At 39.6% G+C, this 17,714-nt stretch overlaps 1 protein-coding gene across 5 annotated transcripts in view; it reads left to right on the forward strand.

Annotated features, from left to right (window-relative positions):
• hspg2 (heparan sulfate proteoglycan 2) overlaps positions 1–17,714 on the forward strand; it is a 79,719-nt gene that overhangs the window by 13,293 nt on the left and 48,712 nt on the right. For all 5 annotated transcript variants that reach the window (XM_079477777.1, XM_079477779.1, XM_079477778.1 and 2 more), the window contains exons 2-6: positions 7,546–7,660; positions 7,755–7,826; positions 16,593–16,702; positions 16,794–16,852; positions 17,197–17,357. In XM_079477777.1, the coding sequence (XP_079333903.1) occupies positions 7,546–7,660; positions 7,755–7,826; positions 16,593–16,702; positions 16,794–16,852; positions 17,197–17,357 (517 nt within the window). The remainder of the gene's footprint in view (positions 1–7,545; positions 7,661–7,754; positions 7,827–16,592; positions 16,703–16,793; positions 16,853–17,196; positions 17,358–17,714) is intronic.

A 17,714-nucleotide genomic window follows, 5' to 3' on the forward strand; every position in this document is an offset into this window, starting at 1 on the left:
AGTTGTCATTTCGGTGCCACCGGTGAACTTTTTAATAATGTATTAACAGATGACTTACAACTTGTGTTTATTGCATAAACATATTTACGGTTGTTTCATTCTTTTCCAGCCAGGACCTTTATAGGATGACATTTCTACATCAGGGTTTTGGCTAGAGTGAAATTTGGGTATTTTTATCCCCCAGAGATATTTCACCTCTGTACACCGACTCGCACATCCTTCCGTCTGGGTGCAAACAGGGTCAGCTGTAGTCTGTGTGTAACCTGCTGGAGCGTACTTCATTCCTGCTCAATCGAGCCACCTCACCAGGGTTTATATTCCATGTAGAGGCCTAAGCAGGTCTTTGAAGCTTGCTGCGAGATCCAGAAAAATTCCCCTTTGATCAAATGATGAACTTCCTCTTTGATTCTTTTGAACATGCTTTTAAAACATAGCGCAAATCATATGAGAGACATTAGACCACATTTAGGGTACATTTGATCGGGATTGTTGTAATTACAGCTCATTTCTTTATCTCCGGGCGGTGTATTTCAAAGCTCACGCCCTGTGATGGTATCAGCTCAACACACACTTTTAAGTGCTTTTGTGTTTTAAAAATAGCTTCTCCGAAAAGAAAAACTTGTTCAGTTTTGACATGCCCTCTTGCCTTACGTCTGTATGCCGTTAAAGAGCAGACAATCAGACAAATCTTTTCCATCTTTTCCACAGTGCAGAAAACAAATTTCATTTTGTTTTTGTATTTCATTACATTACGTTACATTAATGCATATGTCCAATGGTTTTATCTGAAGTGGCTTAAAGTGCATTAAAGATACATTAGATTTCAGATAAATAAACAACGGAGCATTTGTGATCATAGAGCATTAACATGGTGTGTTATAAGTTGCCCAAGCATGTATTAGACATGTAAAATAGAAAAAACTAAAGTGTCGGAACAAAAAATGCATTCTAAATAAAACCTGATGTTCCAAATATCGTAAGTAGCATTCGTTTCCATGGCACGCTTGCGGTATTCGAGAGATGCGGAAAAGAGAACATACAAAAATGCACGGTATGTTGAAAATACAGCGTTTTTCAATTTTAAATCGTGTATATACATTGCATTATATCTAAAACTAACGATAATATTTATATTAATGACTCCTTTAAAGTACATGCACAAAGTGATTACATTGCCTGTCCGCATCCTTTAAATGACTACATGCTGCATTTAATAAAGAGCGATTATTAAATTGGCATTGACCCAACACTCATATCACAGTGGGTCTTAAGCCAAGACAACAGGTGGTGCCAGATTAGCTCCAACCGTGATGAGAGCAAAGGAAGTTGAGTTCACCACTGCAGAGGTTGTGGGAAACCAGAGGTTTGTAAGAGTAAACAAATATCTGACACAACTTCTTTCATATTACCGTAGTTGCTTAACATGCAGACCAGATTTTCATGTTAATACCTTTAGTAAGAATGTCATTTTGTTGTTTATTTTATTGGTCAATGGGTCAAATGCAGAGAGTTACAACATGGAACTTTTTTGTTTATTTACTTTTTTATGTTAAAATACTGCACCGTATTTGTTTGAGCATCGTTTCCAGCATTCACTCAACCAATGGCATGTGTTTGAGGTGGGGCTATATGTTTATAGAGCCAATGGCTGATAAGGGACGGGTTCAGGACACTTTATTTGAAACTTGTGCTTTGTTGTGATTGCTCATGTCTGCCTCTCAGTCGACTCTCATCTCAATGTTTCCTTACACCAGTGGATGTGCCAAAAACGCAGGTTCATCCAGTGGTGTGAAGAACATTATTCTGTTTGATTGCTTCTATCCTTTGCCACGGTTTTCTTGTGGTGTCACTCTTCAGTGTTCAATCTCTTGAGGTCAAGGTTCCTTTGGAAAGCGAACACTGTCACCCAGGCAAGAAAAGGGATTTATTTTAAATGACAGCTAGCTGCGGATCAGAGGCCCTTCCTGTTATAAATAAACAGCCCTTCCCTGCACGCTGCCACTGCTCTCAGTGGCTTTCTGCTCAGCTGTCGTCTGGGGGAACTAGAGCTGCCCCTGGTCTCCAAAGTGCAGGTTACCATAAAGCTCCTGTTACCGGAAACACTACTGTATTTTTAGAATCTTAAATTGCTCTGCCATGTTTTTGTTTATTTGGAGTCAATGGAGAAGAGGCCATGAAAGTTAGATCCCTAACTTTTCTCCCAAACTTTGTTTTAAAGATCAAGCATAGTTGATTCATCATTATGTAAAATGTCGTTGTGACATGACTCTTTCTTCTGTGTAACACAAAAGACAACATTTGAGAAATGTCTTTGTGGTTTTGTCCCTACAATGCAAGTCAGTGGCCAATGTTGTTTGGTTACAAAGATTCGTCAAAGATTTCTTCTTTTGTGTTCTGCAGAAGAAAGTCAGTCATAAAGGTTGTAAATGACATCAGGGTGAGTAAATGAGGAAATAATTTTTGGGAGAATATCCCATTAAGAGTTTAAAAAACAGTGAATAGTATACAGCCTGTTTTTTAAGTTACACTGAACTAACCTGTGACTATACCTGAAGCGTTTTTTACTGAACCCTTGTGAAACACAGACTACTCTAAGAGTTTTTCTGACTTGACCCATGTTTTATGACCGCTGGCTGTATTCTATGTTGTATAATTGTAAAGGTCCATAAGCACAGGGGGTGCATTAACTGTCAAAACTGCATACCAGACTGAATCAGTGTAGCGACTGTAACTCCTCAGGATCGTTTTGAATGTGTAAATTGGTGTGTGGTGACATTGGGGTCTGAAGCAATTTTGAAACCATGGGGCTTCATACATACAGTAGGTCTGGAAGAGTAGAGATTCTCTGGCTCCCCTACCGGGGTGATAATTGAGGGGAGAGTTCTCCTTTAGGTGCCATCTGGGCCCTCACAAGTAGAGAAAGCTGCTTCTGCTGGAATGCACCCACACATTCGGCCCACCCACACACGCAGACTATTAAGATGGTCTCAGTCCATTTGATTAAAAGCGGAGATTAGTGGACACAATCAGTCCATCTCAGTTTATTATAATGATAAGTCAGATCATTCATATTTAATAGACCGTGCCCACGCCTTTTGGTCTTATAACGTCATGTTGTGATGAGTCAGGCTGTCAAGCCCAGGCACCTTCTCTGATGTTGCCATTATTAGTTTTGGATACGGTCTGTCTTCTGGTTTAAGGCCTAGTTTGAAGTGTGGTGCCATATCCAGTCTCCCGTTTCACGACTGTGTCATGTGGAGCACCTGACGCTGTGTGACCCGTGTGTCGCCATGCCAGAACGCATCAGTTCAGCACCAAAAATACAGCACTTGTCATTTTGTAAAAATAGGCACAATTATGTGGCAGAAAATATAGGACTGGGCGACTCCCAAAAACTCCTTTTGCCGTCATTCAAAGATTCAGACTTTCCATAATAGTGAATGAAATGTTGTTTTATCGGGTTCATCTTGCATAGCACTTTCCAGGGTGGTTTGCTTGGGAAATTAGGTACAGATGCTCCTTTACAACAGTCAGACCGTGCTAACAGAAGTGTTGAGGAAACCTCACTTAAATCGGTGACCACAAAACCTTTGTCCACAGGATTCTAGCCAGATGGTGAATAGTGTGTATTTCTTAATGCTACATTTCTTTCCTACTGTAAATGTTAGGATGAACCCTGTAGCACACATGTGTTCACTTGCAGGGAGTTGGTCAGAACTTGAGTTAAATGTTTGTCAACTAATTCTCTATGGAAGGTAGGACTTACAGAAAAGGCCGGGACAAGTTGGAAATGACCGAAATGATGCAAAAACAACAGTTAGCAGCAAGTAGCCACGACTTATGAGGATAGGAAAATGGCATTGCATGCTCATTCTGACAGCCTAGCACTGAGAAACAAGCACGCTGTGTGTGAAGATTGGCAAGAGGTTGAGCTGGCTGAGGCTAACTGCTCCGGTGGAGCCGCTCAATAGTGAAGTGGAACAGGAGAGCACTTCTCAGGAAGGGCTGTTCATTCCACAGGCGAGAAAACAGAAATGTCTAAACGGTGGCATAACATCCCGCTCACAGCTTAGATTTCAGCTCGGGAAACAGCTGTGATGGAGTGTACACATTTTGAAAGCACGTATGTCCAATCTTGCCAATACACATCAGAATGCCTGTGGGAGCTATTACTCATTCCCATTCTCAAATGCATGCCACAGCTCCGCTGTATGTGGGAACGCATAAATGACCTGGGGGAGAGTTCTTTTTGCCAGAAGTATGCTGTAGGCCTTTGTCCAACCCATGTAGAAGACCGTGACAACTTGTTGAGGAATGTGCTCATCCAGTGAGCTCAGTAAGTTGTTGAGAGAGGCTGGTGTTCAATATGTCAAACAATGTCTGTAGTGGTTTGTTAAACTGAAGGATCTTTCAACACGTTATTGGTCCAAAAAGGGGCTCAAACTGAAGTTTAGTGTCAGAAGTGACATCTTATCAGGATACGGCATCCTGGTGTGAGGGGTTAAAATATCTGTTCTCGCAGCACCTGTATGTTTATTGTTTTAACTTGCTGTACATCTACACACATAAAAGCTGCTTTATCCCTTGGTTGTCAGGTTGTTGTGTTAAGGTTACTGTGGCCAGCTATTTGCAATGCATATGGAAAAGGTGAACAGCAAACTTCCTCTCTAGTAACGCTTGTTTTGAATCGACTTTCTCCACAAACTAATTTTTTCACTATGCCTGTCACAGTGCATTCTGGGATTGCCTTATCTGGGAAAGCAACATGCAATGCTGCCTTAGAATTTAGCTAAAACAAGGTAACTCAGAGGGCAGCATTAAAAACGAGCCTATTCTTCCTTTACAGGCCACTTGCTATGGAGCATCTGTCAACTCTCTTTAATTCACCTATAGCTTTCAGCTCTTCTCAAGGGGGTGACTAGACTCAAAGCGCCCTATATCACAGGAGAAAGTGCATCACGTGATAGTCAAAGGCTAATGGAAGCACTTTTGACCACATTTACAGTTTGTTGTCTTTATATGAAGGTCAGGATGTTTGCCCTTCAGTGTTTTGGTGACTGGCTGTGCTTTGGAGTTCAGGGTATAAAGTGCATATATAAAGCTATCACCCACTTAGCGCTCTACAGTTTACATTCCATCTGTGTGTTTATAAAACCCATCATCCACATTAACTGGAGAATTACGTAATACAGTGCAGCCAGTTTTTTTATGCGTTGGTATTTATTGCCATATTAAAACATTTCATACCGTTTTACAATCTGTGCATTTCAGAACTCGTTTCCTGTTTGTCAAATTCTTGATTTAACACCAAGGTTATGGGTTTTCAATGAAACAGACACAAACAAATTAGATTTTAGGATAACAAACTTATTCGTAGAAATTAATTTAACTTATTGGCTTTTCAGAATTTTTGAAAAAATTTCTGTTATGAGGATAAGGAATTTTGTCTAATAATGTGATCCTTAGCAAACTTTGTCACTTTTATTTTTCATTTGACACGCTTTTATCCAAAGTTACTTACGGTGCATTCAAGCTATACATGAATGTGTACCCTAGGGGTCGAACCCACTACCTTTGCACTGCCCGTAAAACTCTGAAAACAGCACTTTAAAAAATATTGTTTGCAAATTGACTCTGTAGTTTGGAGTCATGACATTTATCTAATGTCTGTTTCACAGCTGCACTCTAATATGTAGGAAACAAAAACACTAAAATCCTTTTCTCACGCTGCACTCGCAAGATCTTGGATATTGGACGGGGGTTTGAACGGGGGTTGGAAATGCCGCAGAGGGGTGTGTGTGGGAGCAGATAATCTTCAGCAGTGCACATCTGTCCTTTCTAGACATCATTATAGCTCTTCGGAGGCTTAGTGTGAGTCACTCATTAGCCAAGGAAACTTACCGAGACCATCTCATTCCTCTTTTATCTGCTTTCCGTGCTTATCAATTGTCTACGGCCACTGCTATAGCGATTTCTCATCTCGTAAACAACAGCTGGACAAACCGAAGAGTGGTCTTGAGGTTTTCCAGCAGGTCCGTTCCTGCAGAACTGTGATGTTCCTCTTTACCTGAACGTCTTTCCAAGTTTTACAGAACAAACAGTTGGAGAGTATAACTAAAAAGTAAACAGTGAATTATTTTGGCGGTGTAACATTGTGTTTGTCTGTGCTATCGTTCCTACAAAGGTGGAGAATGACCTGAGAGTTTGAGCATGTTGAGATATGCAATACATAAAGATCCGGCTATCCTGCAGTGACACATTTCACACATTTCACTTTTGTCACGTTCATCCACTTCGGTCTCATGTGGTGACAGTAAAAAAGTGACGCATTCCCTTTGCTGATTCTTCTTAGTAAAAGATGCTGCATTTATGGATGACAATAAGGACAGAGCATGTGTTCTGGGCGGACTCGGGGGACGAGGGAAGTAGCCGACGGTCGGACCAAAGGTTCGCTGAGCAGCTCCGGCTGAAAGAATTTTGCCAGTCAGCGCTTTCCTTTTGAAAAAGTCCCAGGATTGTTGTTTTAGATTGTTATGTCAGGGGAGAAAGGATTTGGGGGAGATAAAGTTATTTATATGCGAGAGCCGGTTAAATAGGGGCAGCGGCCATGATGTAGATGTAGGGAAATGGGAACTGGCGGACTATGAAGATAGAAAATGCCAACTGTGGCGTCTTGCCAAACACATACACAAATGTATACATGAGCTTGGAGGGTCATGGTTTGACGAAAGGGATAATTATATTTAAATTTGTTTGGTTATCACAAAATGGTGCGGTACTATGATTTGTTTACAGTTGTTAACACATTTGGATTTGATAACACAAGACAAAGTGTCTTCCTGGTTCATGACCTTCATGAATGCACTTCTAAATGAGCTAGGAATGTGTTAATAACCCTTAAAACCTTTAGGGTTAAAAAAAGTTGTTTTGTAGAAAAAAGCTGTTAATAGTTACATCGTTCTTCAAATTATTGTGAATTATTTTGCTTGATGGCCAAAAATCAGTTGAAAAAAGTTAGTGTCCCTCTCCATTTCTGCTTAAAAGTATTCGTTTGTTCCCCACCATGCTAAAGTTCATAGTACAAGGACTAACATTTACACGAGGTTGGCAACTCTGTAGTTTAAACTGTGCTCTATCAAAGACTAAAGTTAAGGCTGTGATTTTAGTACCCCTCAGGGGTGTGACATAATCTTGCCATTATTTCCTGACTACCAGACATATGTTAATCAATAGGTTAGACTGTTACCCGAGGCATGAGGAAAAAGGGTGTTTCGTCACATATTTTTGTACATCTAACATTCTTGTGTTAGAGATATGCCATGCTAATCTAGTAAAACTACCCCCACCCCAAATCCAAACACATACTCGGTGATTGTTCATGAATTCTGACCAGGGGCTGTTTTTCACACAGCACAAATGCAAGATATGTATCTCTCCTTTCTCCATTGGAACTTGAGGCGTTTCTCTGTTGTTTCTGCCCTCCCTTTTGTTTGGAGATGCTGATTACAATCCCATAAATTGTGGTTTGATGTGTTTTGATTGCAGGTGGCTCACAGCTCCAAAGTGTTGGATGAGGTTCCCTTTCCAGAGGATTTAGAGGAGGAAGACAAGCGGCCGGGAGGGTACGTGGATGATGAAGAGTACTACGAAGCCTCGGGAGGTGAGCCTGTCCGAACCCTGCTTGCTGAGTTTCCTTAAGATTCCTTAAGATTGGGATAAGAGGTGACAATAAACAAACAAACATTCTTCTTCAGATGTAAACAGTGGGGATGAGGATGGAAGCACTCCAGAACCAAGCCCAGTGGACCCGGAGATACCCACAACAAGTGAGAGAATAGTCTCTGTCTGTCTATTTATTGAGATGAAGTATTATTTGAGAGTAGCAAAGAACGCAGATATTGACAAGATGATGTAGTTCTGCAGATTTTGATTTAAAACAGTTTAATCCTTTGCGGTTCTGCGTATCTGGAGCATGCGCATCACAGCACCGAAAAACCTCTGTTTTTAATTTAGTTCCATATGTTTTGCATAGTTTTATAGTATGTCATACTGTATACAAGTCTTAGAATGCTAGTCAGAAAGAGAATCTCAAACCATGTCCACAACCATGTAGCACCTTTTTAACAGTAAGCTCCTCCTCCTGCACGAAATTTGTTTGGGAGTCCCCTCGATCTGTGTTTATCTGTCTCCATGTTTGGTCTCACTCACTCGCGCAGCATCTCACTCTGTTTAACATGAGTTATCCAAGCCCTTTTTGAGAAAAAGCAACGCAAACGAAAGGGAAGGATACCTTCATCCTTCCCTGCCCTGTCCTAGCTATGTCGGACATATTTTGGTTTAATTCTGAAACTCCTCCAGCATTGATACTCATTTTATTAGCCAGTTTGAAAACTGCCGCAAAATTTCTATCTTTGGAAATATTCTTCGGAATTACTTTTGCTTCTCAGCTTGCCCTTTTGGAGTCCGTCATTGTATTGCATGACATCATGTTGGAATGATTGTTTTGGGAAGAGCTCTGCGCGCTCTGACACCTGAGCTGGATTCTCAAAATAGCACCGCACACCTCCACACAAATATGTGGAGCCCTGATTTAGAAAGAGACGGTTCTGCTGTAGCTTCACGATTTTTAAAGCTGGAGTGCCAGAAGGTGACAATTCCAACTGTCAGAGCTGAACAGCTGTACGAGATGGAAGGGTGTGTCTCTTTGGTAATATGAATCACCTAAGTGAATCTACCATGGAACTGTTTGTGGTATAGTATTATGCACCCCTGATAACCCATGTGACAACCTCCTGGTTTTCATTTCTCAAAACAATTACATAGTTTAATGATGTTGAGGCTAAGTTAAGCTTAAGTTATCCCACTGAGCTGGAAAAGGAACACATACGACATCAGATGACCCAGTGGTTATCGTTGAGGTTCAGCATGCCACATGAGGTTAGTTTAATGTATCCATTTATACAAGCAGTTTGCCAACTTCTGATCTCATTGAATTTGGCAGACTCGTAAGTCAGACATTTAAAGCGCATTGAAACTCTAAACAATATATATTTAGATGTTAACCAAGTTTGTTGTGTTGCACATTGCAACTAAGTTATTACAGTAGAGAGAACTAGTTAATTGAGAGCTTTTTTGCGTTATTTTTGCCTTCTGGGTTTAAAATCCTCATCTGGCCAACGTCAAAGGATGTGACGATGTACGATAGTACATTGATGACGTGTCTGTGTCTCGTAATCATTCATGAGACTGTGTCATCTTTTCCAATGAGAAGATATTTCGGTTCGGCCAGAGCTTATGTGGACCAGTACCACTCAATTGGCGCGTTTCAAACGGGTTATATTGCCCTCCGAAGGGCCCTTCAGGATGGGGACACCTCACATATATTAAATAATTTAAAATACCTGTATTTTTGAAAATATAAATACATTATTGTGATATAACGATATTATTTATTTTGAATATTTATATGACACCTCATATATTGAAAAATATAAGCATTCGATTGCAATAAATGAGAAAATGTGTCCTACATGTGTCCTAAAAAACTAACTATGTAGCTGAATCTCTCTTGTGCTATTTAATGTTGTAAATATGAATAATATAAAATGATATATTATTAACAGTTTGTTTTGTAAAATTTTTGATACGGTATATCTATCAACTGCCCAAATGTATTGTTTAATATATTTTCAAGTTGTATGTTGCCATGTGTTTTTATTACGCAAGGGACAGCAGAGGCTGACAAGAAGTAATGAGAAAGAAAAGAAGGGCCTATAATCGGGAAAGGACCTCAAGCTGGGTCTCGAACACGGGTCATCCAAAATTTCCCCAAATCTCAGAATCAGCTTCTTGTCACCAAAATATCAAGCTGATCATTGTGCCTAGCTGTTTACCTCAGTCTGTGCTTTTGATGATTTAACCTCTGGAGAGGTTTACATTATGAGTCAGAGGCTCAGTCAGTGCTAATCTTCCCCTTCTAAGGGGGGAAGTTTGTGCGCTAAAGCCATTTATAGATCCATGCCTGATGGCACTTGGGAAAGTATGTTAGTTTCCTGCAGTGAAGGGTTTGTGGATGTCCAACCTGTGCTTCATCTTTTCCAGAGAACTGTGTGACCACCTTTCCTTCCCTGTCAATGATGAGAAACACAAATTCGACTCCACATCCTGTTTTTGTGATGCTTTTCCTTGTTCTATACATAACGAGAGGGAACATTATTGTTTCATACTAAAAAGGTTTTCATTAAGTAATTTGTGATAAACATCTGTGCTGGTTAGCCAGTGGTTATTGGTTTATACCATAGAAATCGTCATTTAAAAACTGGAATGTTTTTTCTTTGGAAGTCTAACCCAATGGTTTTCCTAAGCATCTATCCCTTTATATATTATACTGCAAGTTCCTAAAAGATAAATATTTCATACAGTCAATGATCTGTAAATAAAATGACAAAATTTTACATAGAATCATCTTGGCAGTGCATTTCACAAGCAGCCTGGGGTTATACTATTCTTTCCTTATCAGTCCCAAATCCCCTCAGAATATAAGAAGATTCTTTTATCTCAGCTGTGCTGTGTATTCCTGGCCTGTTTGTTTATTTTTAGCCTGATTAAGGCTGATTCAAAAGATTCACAGGCCCTCACAGAGACCCTGAGCACAGTCGCACAGCCACATCAAACTGTAATGACAAAGGTTAGTAAAGCGTACACGCATACTTTCAGTCGGTGGGTGATCAGTTTGGCCGTGAGAATTATTATCTCAACACCTCCACATGGCATTCCTGTTTGCCCAAAGCATCAATTTGTCAAGTCATTTACCCATGAATTCAATTAGAAGTGTTCAGCCAAGATGATGTCATAATGCTCAAATGCATCCTGCTCATTCTAATCCTGACTGTTTCTCAATATGCGTTCTTCAGCGATCTTGTGCCCTCGTGTTCTCGCTTTACGTCCTCATTACCAGTCAAAGTCTGATTCCAATACCCAAGAACACAAGAACAGAGAATGCATGAAAGCACACGGATGTGTGCTTGATATCAAGGATGAATCGAATGCAGCCTTGCGAGTACGGAACCCGCTTGAACCCCAAGAAGCCACTGCGGCGCGTCCATCCAAGTTCGTTCTTCTGAGGCTGCCTCGCAAGACCGCTTTCCACCAGAACACAAGTTGTGTTCTTGGAATTGAGAAATGGCCTCTTTCTCACTCTGATGTGGTCTGTAATTGTTCGATTTGATTTTGATCAACCGACAGAGCATGGGGACTTGGCTCCTTATGGGACAAATATGATAAAAGTAATGTTAAGTTTTACAAACCTTTGAGCGCAACAGAAGAGGCCACCCAACTTGTTTTGTGTTGATGTAACCAAGTGATGTTGACGTAACGTTGTGTTAGGGCTGTGAAGGTGATAGTTATACAACAGCCCGTTTGGGAGACATGGAGGGGCAGCTGAGGTTATTTTTATGTCAGTGCTGTTGTTGTCCAGAATTCTTAGTGACCATATATATTCTGTAAGAAAGAGAGAGCAAAGAATTGAAGACATGTAGAGAATGTTATGTGCAGTGCTGCTTAACCGACCCTGAGCCCTTTCATTTATGCGACCCAGTGTATAGACTTCTGGTATTGTTTACAAATTTACAAAGCTGTCAATTTTTCTGTTGTGTCAATGATTTGTCCAGAATGCGGCGGCAAGAGTGGTCTTCAATGAACCGAAGAGAGCGCATGTAACTCCGCTCTTCATCAGGTTACACTGACTCCCTGTTGCCGCCCGCATAAAGTTCAAAGCTATGCTCCTGGCCTACAAGACCAACACCGGGGCTGCCCCATCGTATCTCCACTCGCTAATGCAGATCTATGTTCCTGCCAGATCACTGCGGTCTGCAAAGGAACAACGACTAGTGGTACCATCCCAAAAAGGGAAGTCACTCTCTCGTACCTTCTCTGGATCTGTTCCACATTGGTGGAATGATCTACCAGCTGCTACAAGATCAGCAGACTCGGTTGCCATCTTTAAAAAACGCCTAAAAACGCATCTCTTCCGTCAACACGTCGCTGATTGATTTATCCTAATTCTTTTCCCTTTCCTTCTTTAAAAAAAAAAAAAGAACTTACTAACCTCACTATTCTTAGCTTTGTATACTGTGCTAGGCTTTAATGGACTAGTTTGATGCACTTATGTATTTTGTGGCCTATGTTGTTATAATTGCTTCCAATGTTTCCTCATCTGTTAGTCGCTTTGGATAAAAGCGTCTGCTAAATGACTAAATGTAAATGTAAATGTTGACCTACGCCATTTTAAATAGTATGAAAAAATGTTTGTTTGATTTTAAGGACATTTTTTGGACATGTATTTTAGGTTTCAGCCTCAGATATTGATACTCGTTGTTATGGAGGTTACATAAGCGTTGCCTTGGAAAATCTTCATCCACCTCCGTTGGAAACTGTGCTTCTATTATCTCCCTGGAGTCACAAATGTCCTTAGAATACAAAACTTCAACATATTTGAAAATCATATTGATTTAACAGATTGTTGGCTATTACCAACACATCCGTATTACACAAAGATAGTTCAAGTGATTTGAATGATCTCATTCCACTTCTGATGGAAACATCATGGTTTCATCACAGCTTAGCATTTATTTTATACTTCAGGGGTTTCCTGATCGAGACATTAAAGTGTGCGTAGTGAAAGTAACAATCCAACTTTCTGGGTTTGTGAAGCCACTCAACTGTTTTGGTTCCAGTGGCTAAACTAACTAAATAATATCCATTTGTTCAAGTGATCAAAAGAGGTTAGTGAGTGAGGGAGACAGAGGGAGAGTGTGTTGGCTCTCATCTTATCTTTAAAGGAATAAAGAGCGACCGCTTTGTATCTGTGATAGCACAGTGAGGGCTTTGTAGTGTGATATTGTCAGTAGCGGTTCAATACATAAAAGGATCATTTCCAAAGTGTCACTGCTTTCAACTCCGCTCTTTGATTCTGATGCGGGCCGGCTTTGAATCTGTGGATAGCTCATTAACAGCACTTAGTGTGGGCTGGAGTGAACAGCAATACATAATCATTGCAATTAGAAAAACTTTCTCTCAAACAGCTTCTCATGGGTTCTGTCCATCTACAATCACTTCATTCATGCAAGGTTTGGTGAATGTCATTTATTTTGGTTGTTGTGCTGGTCTTCACATAGTATTTACAGGTGGCGTGAACATAATATAAACATTGAAAATATTGCTATGGTCTTAAGTCTTCTGAAAGGCATTTAATCAGACTAGCTTGAAATATGAAAGCATTGTAAACGTTGTCTTTTTAACATAAAGGGACCGTACCCCCCAAATGTTATTTCATTATTTATTTCCCCTCGAACTTCAATTGAATGGACACAAAAACACAGAGACATTTCTCAGAATATGTTATTTTGTGTTCCACAAAAGAAAAAATCAAATACAGGTTTTGAATGAAATGAAATTTTTGGACTAACAAATTTCACTTTTGTTGTTCAGCATATGGAAGACTGTATCTGATGTAGCCATGGAGACTTGCATTGCAGCCTCATGTATTGCAGAACAAACTGTTAACCAAAAATGTTTTGCGTCCAGACCAATTTTCCTCTTGTCTTCCAATTTGCGGGAGGAAACAGGAAGTTCCCCTCCCACACGTTTCTTTTTTAGAGGAAAGAAGGGTTAAATGTGATCACCAGGACCGTGCTGTCATTTTAAACACCCTCCTGGAGTGCTTTAGCGATTCTTTGTCTTATAAGACAGACGTTGATCAAATGCAGCTCCTCAGGCTCACTGGTTCACTGTCAGGATCTATCATACGAAATAGAAAACATGCATTAGTTAGGCTGTGACTCATCAAGCTCTGGATTTCTTTCTTAATTACATATAGCTGTTCATATGTATGCTTTTTATTTTTCATTTGCACCTGTTCTTTCTGTAATACAAAAAATGATGTTACTGTTATCAATCACAGTATTTCATCTTCTGTAAAATATGCTTAAACAAGGATATATTGTTTAGTGTTTATTATGTATAATTTCTTTAAAGGTACAGTACCCCCCAAAAAACACATTTCTGTCATCATTTATTCACATTTAGGTTGATCAACTTGAATGACTTTGTCCGTAGAACATAAAAAATATATTATTAGAAAGGTCTCGATGGTTATGTGTCCATACAATAGAATAGGGGCCGATTTTATTTGGGCAATTCCAGCGTTATGGACGTGACATAAAAATGATCAGAGAATGTATTTGCAAATTTGTTGAACCATCTTGTTTATATTTACTAAATCCTTGTTGAAAAATGTCAGTCTATGAACTTATTTTCTATTTTAATTAAGGCAAATAAACATGCTTTATGGATGTAACGATAACGGACACGGTTTTTGGGAGGTTACCAATTTTGTAGGATTTCTGTGAATTAAAATACACTAACATAAAGCAAGAATACCCAAATAGTTCCTTTATTTTAATTGTCATGTGTCCATTTATGAAGAATATGTACCTTTATGGATGTGACAATCCTGAAAATGGCAGTTACCTGAATAAGAAAAATCATGCACTTAAAATTTAAAAATGCTTTAAAAACTCAAAGACAAGCACATTCATTTTTGGGTGAACTGTCACTTTAAGTTTGGTAGGACATGCTAGTCTTGATACTGTACTTTTAACTTCTAAGCTCTAATCTATGGATTCGTTCTGTAAACAGGCAAGCTAAACCAGTTACACGCTACCATACTCACTACTGCGAGTGTGAAATCCTGTTCATTTTCAAAACAACAACAAAAGGTCCTGCCAGTTGGCTTCATGACACTATGTTATGAGTCTTTGTCTATTTAATACACGTTTGACATTTGAATCATTAGCGTCTGGCAGTTGACTGTTGTAGAAATCAGTGAATCTCTGTCCAAATGCATTCCACAAAGGCATAAAACAAAACGAGAAGACTACTTGAAGTGTTTGGTTCAGCGGGAAGGTTTCTTGGGAAGAGGAGGGAAGTGAAGGTCGAGTTGAAAGAGTCTGGCTTGAAACGCAAAGAGGGAACGTAAATGGCTAAATCAGCTCTTTGTCTCCCGCACAGGCTCTGTGTGTTCCGACCAGCGTTCGGCTCACAAAGCCACCACAGTTCTGCTGTTCCCCTTTTAATAGCTAAAGGAGTTTATGAATTACAAAGCTGAAATGCAATTTTTCCATCTATTATTGGTCTGTCTCTTCCCTTGTTCGAACTTGGTTTCAGTGCCCTTGGTGGTGTTTGATGGGGGATTTCCTAAGCGGAAAGACTGAGTCAACTCAGTTGCCCAATGCTCCGTTGCGGAGTGAGAATGTGGCTTTCTGAGCTCTCTTTCTAAGCAGGGCTCCAGACTGCGACTAAATGGTTGCATTTTGCGACCAATTTTCGAGACCGCACATGCATTTTTGTGCGACCTGCAAATTTTGAATTTGTTCTAGTTGTTATTTCATGTGGAAAGACTAATAGAACACGAGCCCGCCACCAGTGCAGGCTGTGTGTGATAGTCAACTGCAAATGAAATTATATACTTTTTGACAAGCACAATTTCCGCTTCATTCAAATTAATTCCGATTACTGTCTCTCTATTTAGCACCAATCAATAAGAAAGCTTCTAAGTAATAAAAGTTAGTCTTGAGCCCTGCGAAGGTGTTCGAAGGTTCCATTAAAAAGGTGGACAATCATCTATCAATGTATTGTTTAATTCGAGGAGGTTGAACTGAGTTGTGTATTGGGCCCACTTTCTTTCTTTCTCATATCCTGTCTTCACAAAAAATGCTTATTTCCAATAAACTGTGCATGCAAAGCAGATACATTTGACGGGACTTTGACAGCAGATGTCTAGGTGATGAGAAAAAACTAAATCACACGTTTATCTCAGTGATGTTTTGTCAATTTGAATAAATCTTAAAAAGAGAGTAGAAGGTCAATAGAGTTTGTTCAGGATGTTTGTGTATAAGTGTGTATTTGCTCTGTGACCTATGGAGTAGGCAGTCCATTTGGCAGCCTCATATTAAATGAATCTGCTGCTAAACTACGGCAAGTGGCAACTAACTGCAAAAAAGAGCACAAATATTGACTTCCTTTCCCGACTCAGTTTGACAAACTGATATTGAGTAAACCCACCCAGGCGAGCTGCTGGCGGGGCAGTAAAATGATTGCTTTATCAGGTGGTTGCTTATTAGACTGAGGGCGTAAGACAGCAGCTTTAGCAGAAGATTTGTTAAGCCTTTCCTGAATTTGTTTTGTAATACATTACCAATGAATGATGACAGATTTATTATTTTACCTCTGTACGGTATACTATGACCAAACATTTGCAATGCCTCCACCCAACAGTTAAGCCTATGAAAATGTTTGATTTTATGGTGATTATATATACCTGTACACACCTGTGGATTAATCATTTTCCTTTCATCCATCTTAAATTTTAAAAAGTCTATATATTTGTCTATATTTTAAGCGTCTAAATATATTTTTTCTGATGTTATACATCTCAGAATAAATGTTGCTGTCATACTGTATAGCGTTGTTTGGCCTTGAGTAAATTCCCATTAAAATTAATGGATCCTGCTATTCCTCGCTTTGTTTTCTAGTCTACTATCGGTCACTGGTGAACTTCACAAACTCCTTCCAGTATGGACCTGAACTAGATGACATCTACTCTCCTGGTTTCCAGGAGATTTCATCTGCAGTTGTTGATACGGTTTGTACATTTGATCTAGTTTGAGTTCAGACGTATTGTTAGAATGTGATGAACAGACAATCATTTGGCTTGGTGTTTATTCTCTCCACAGCTGGAGTCCGACTACAACACAATTCCAGGAATCCAGATGGTTAATGTGGTGCTTATTAAGTAAAGACTTTTTTCAATTTCAAAACCCCGAAATAAAGGAAATAATGTAAATAGATATTTAATTTACTTTATGTACTAAATACATAAACCATTTGTATTACCCACACACACACTCATGCACAACAGTTGTTTTGCACTTTGAGCAAATGCATAAACTTGCTTTGTACCATGCTTTGCTGAACAACTAATATTCATCAACCAGCTAATACATTTTATGATAGACCACCCTGACACACACACACATATTCAGTAATGAAACCTTTTTCACGTCATTTCTTTTTCCCACCAGACTCCTCATGATCAAATGACTTGGTTATGAATAACTGCTTCTCTGTATGTTGCAGGAAAATTGGCAAAGATGTGTTTGTAGAGCTAGATGTTGGCTCAGATAACAACTCTAATGAAACTCAAATCAGAGATGTTCTGTACTCTGTGGTTAAGGAGGGCACCATTGCCTCATATGACACCTCAGTAGTGGGATTTCAGTTCAGACGACTTGGAGAAGGTATGTCAGTCACAGCTTTTTGTGCTTTTGAGAGTTTCTTGGTGATATTGTCAGACATTTGTCACAATTATTGTTGTGTTTTTGCCCCATGTTACACTTGTATTTCTGTTTGGAAATGGTCCTAGACCATTCAAGTCATTCAATAGAAAAAAGTATACATAATGTATGTGTCTGGTCCATAGCTGATAATCTCTCTCCCCCGGGGCCCATCGATGTGCCAGGTTTGTCCTCAGTCAGATCTGCTGCATGAAGACTGTAGTGCCATTGGAATGCAGCTCAGTTTAGTTTATTCCTGAATATTGCAAAAAGTTCTGAGTATTTGTACTGTAGTGGCTCGATAAAGTGTGAAACTTTCAT

This window comes from Barbatula barbatula (assembly GCF_947034865.1).
Source record: "Barbatula barbatula genome assembly, chromosome: 17".
Classification (NCBI taxonomy): Eukaryota; Metazoa; Chordata; class Actinopteri; order Cypriniformes; family Nemacheilidae; genus Barbatula; species Barbatula barbatula.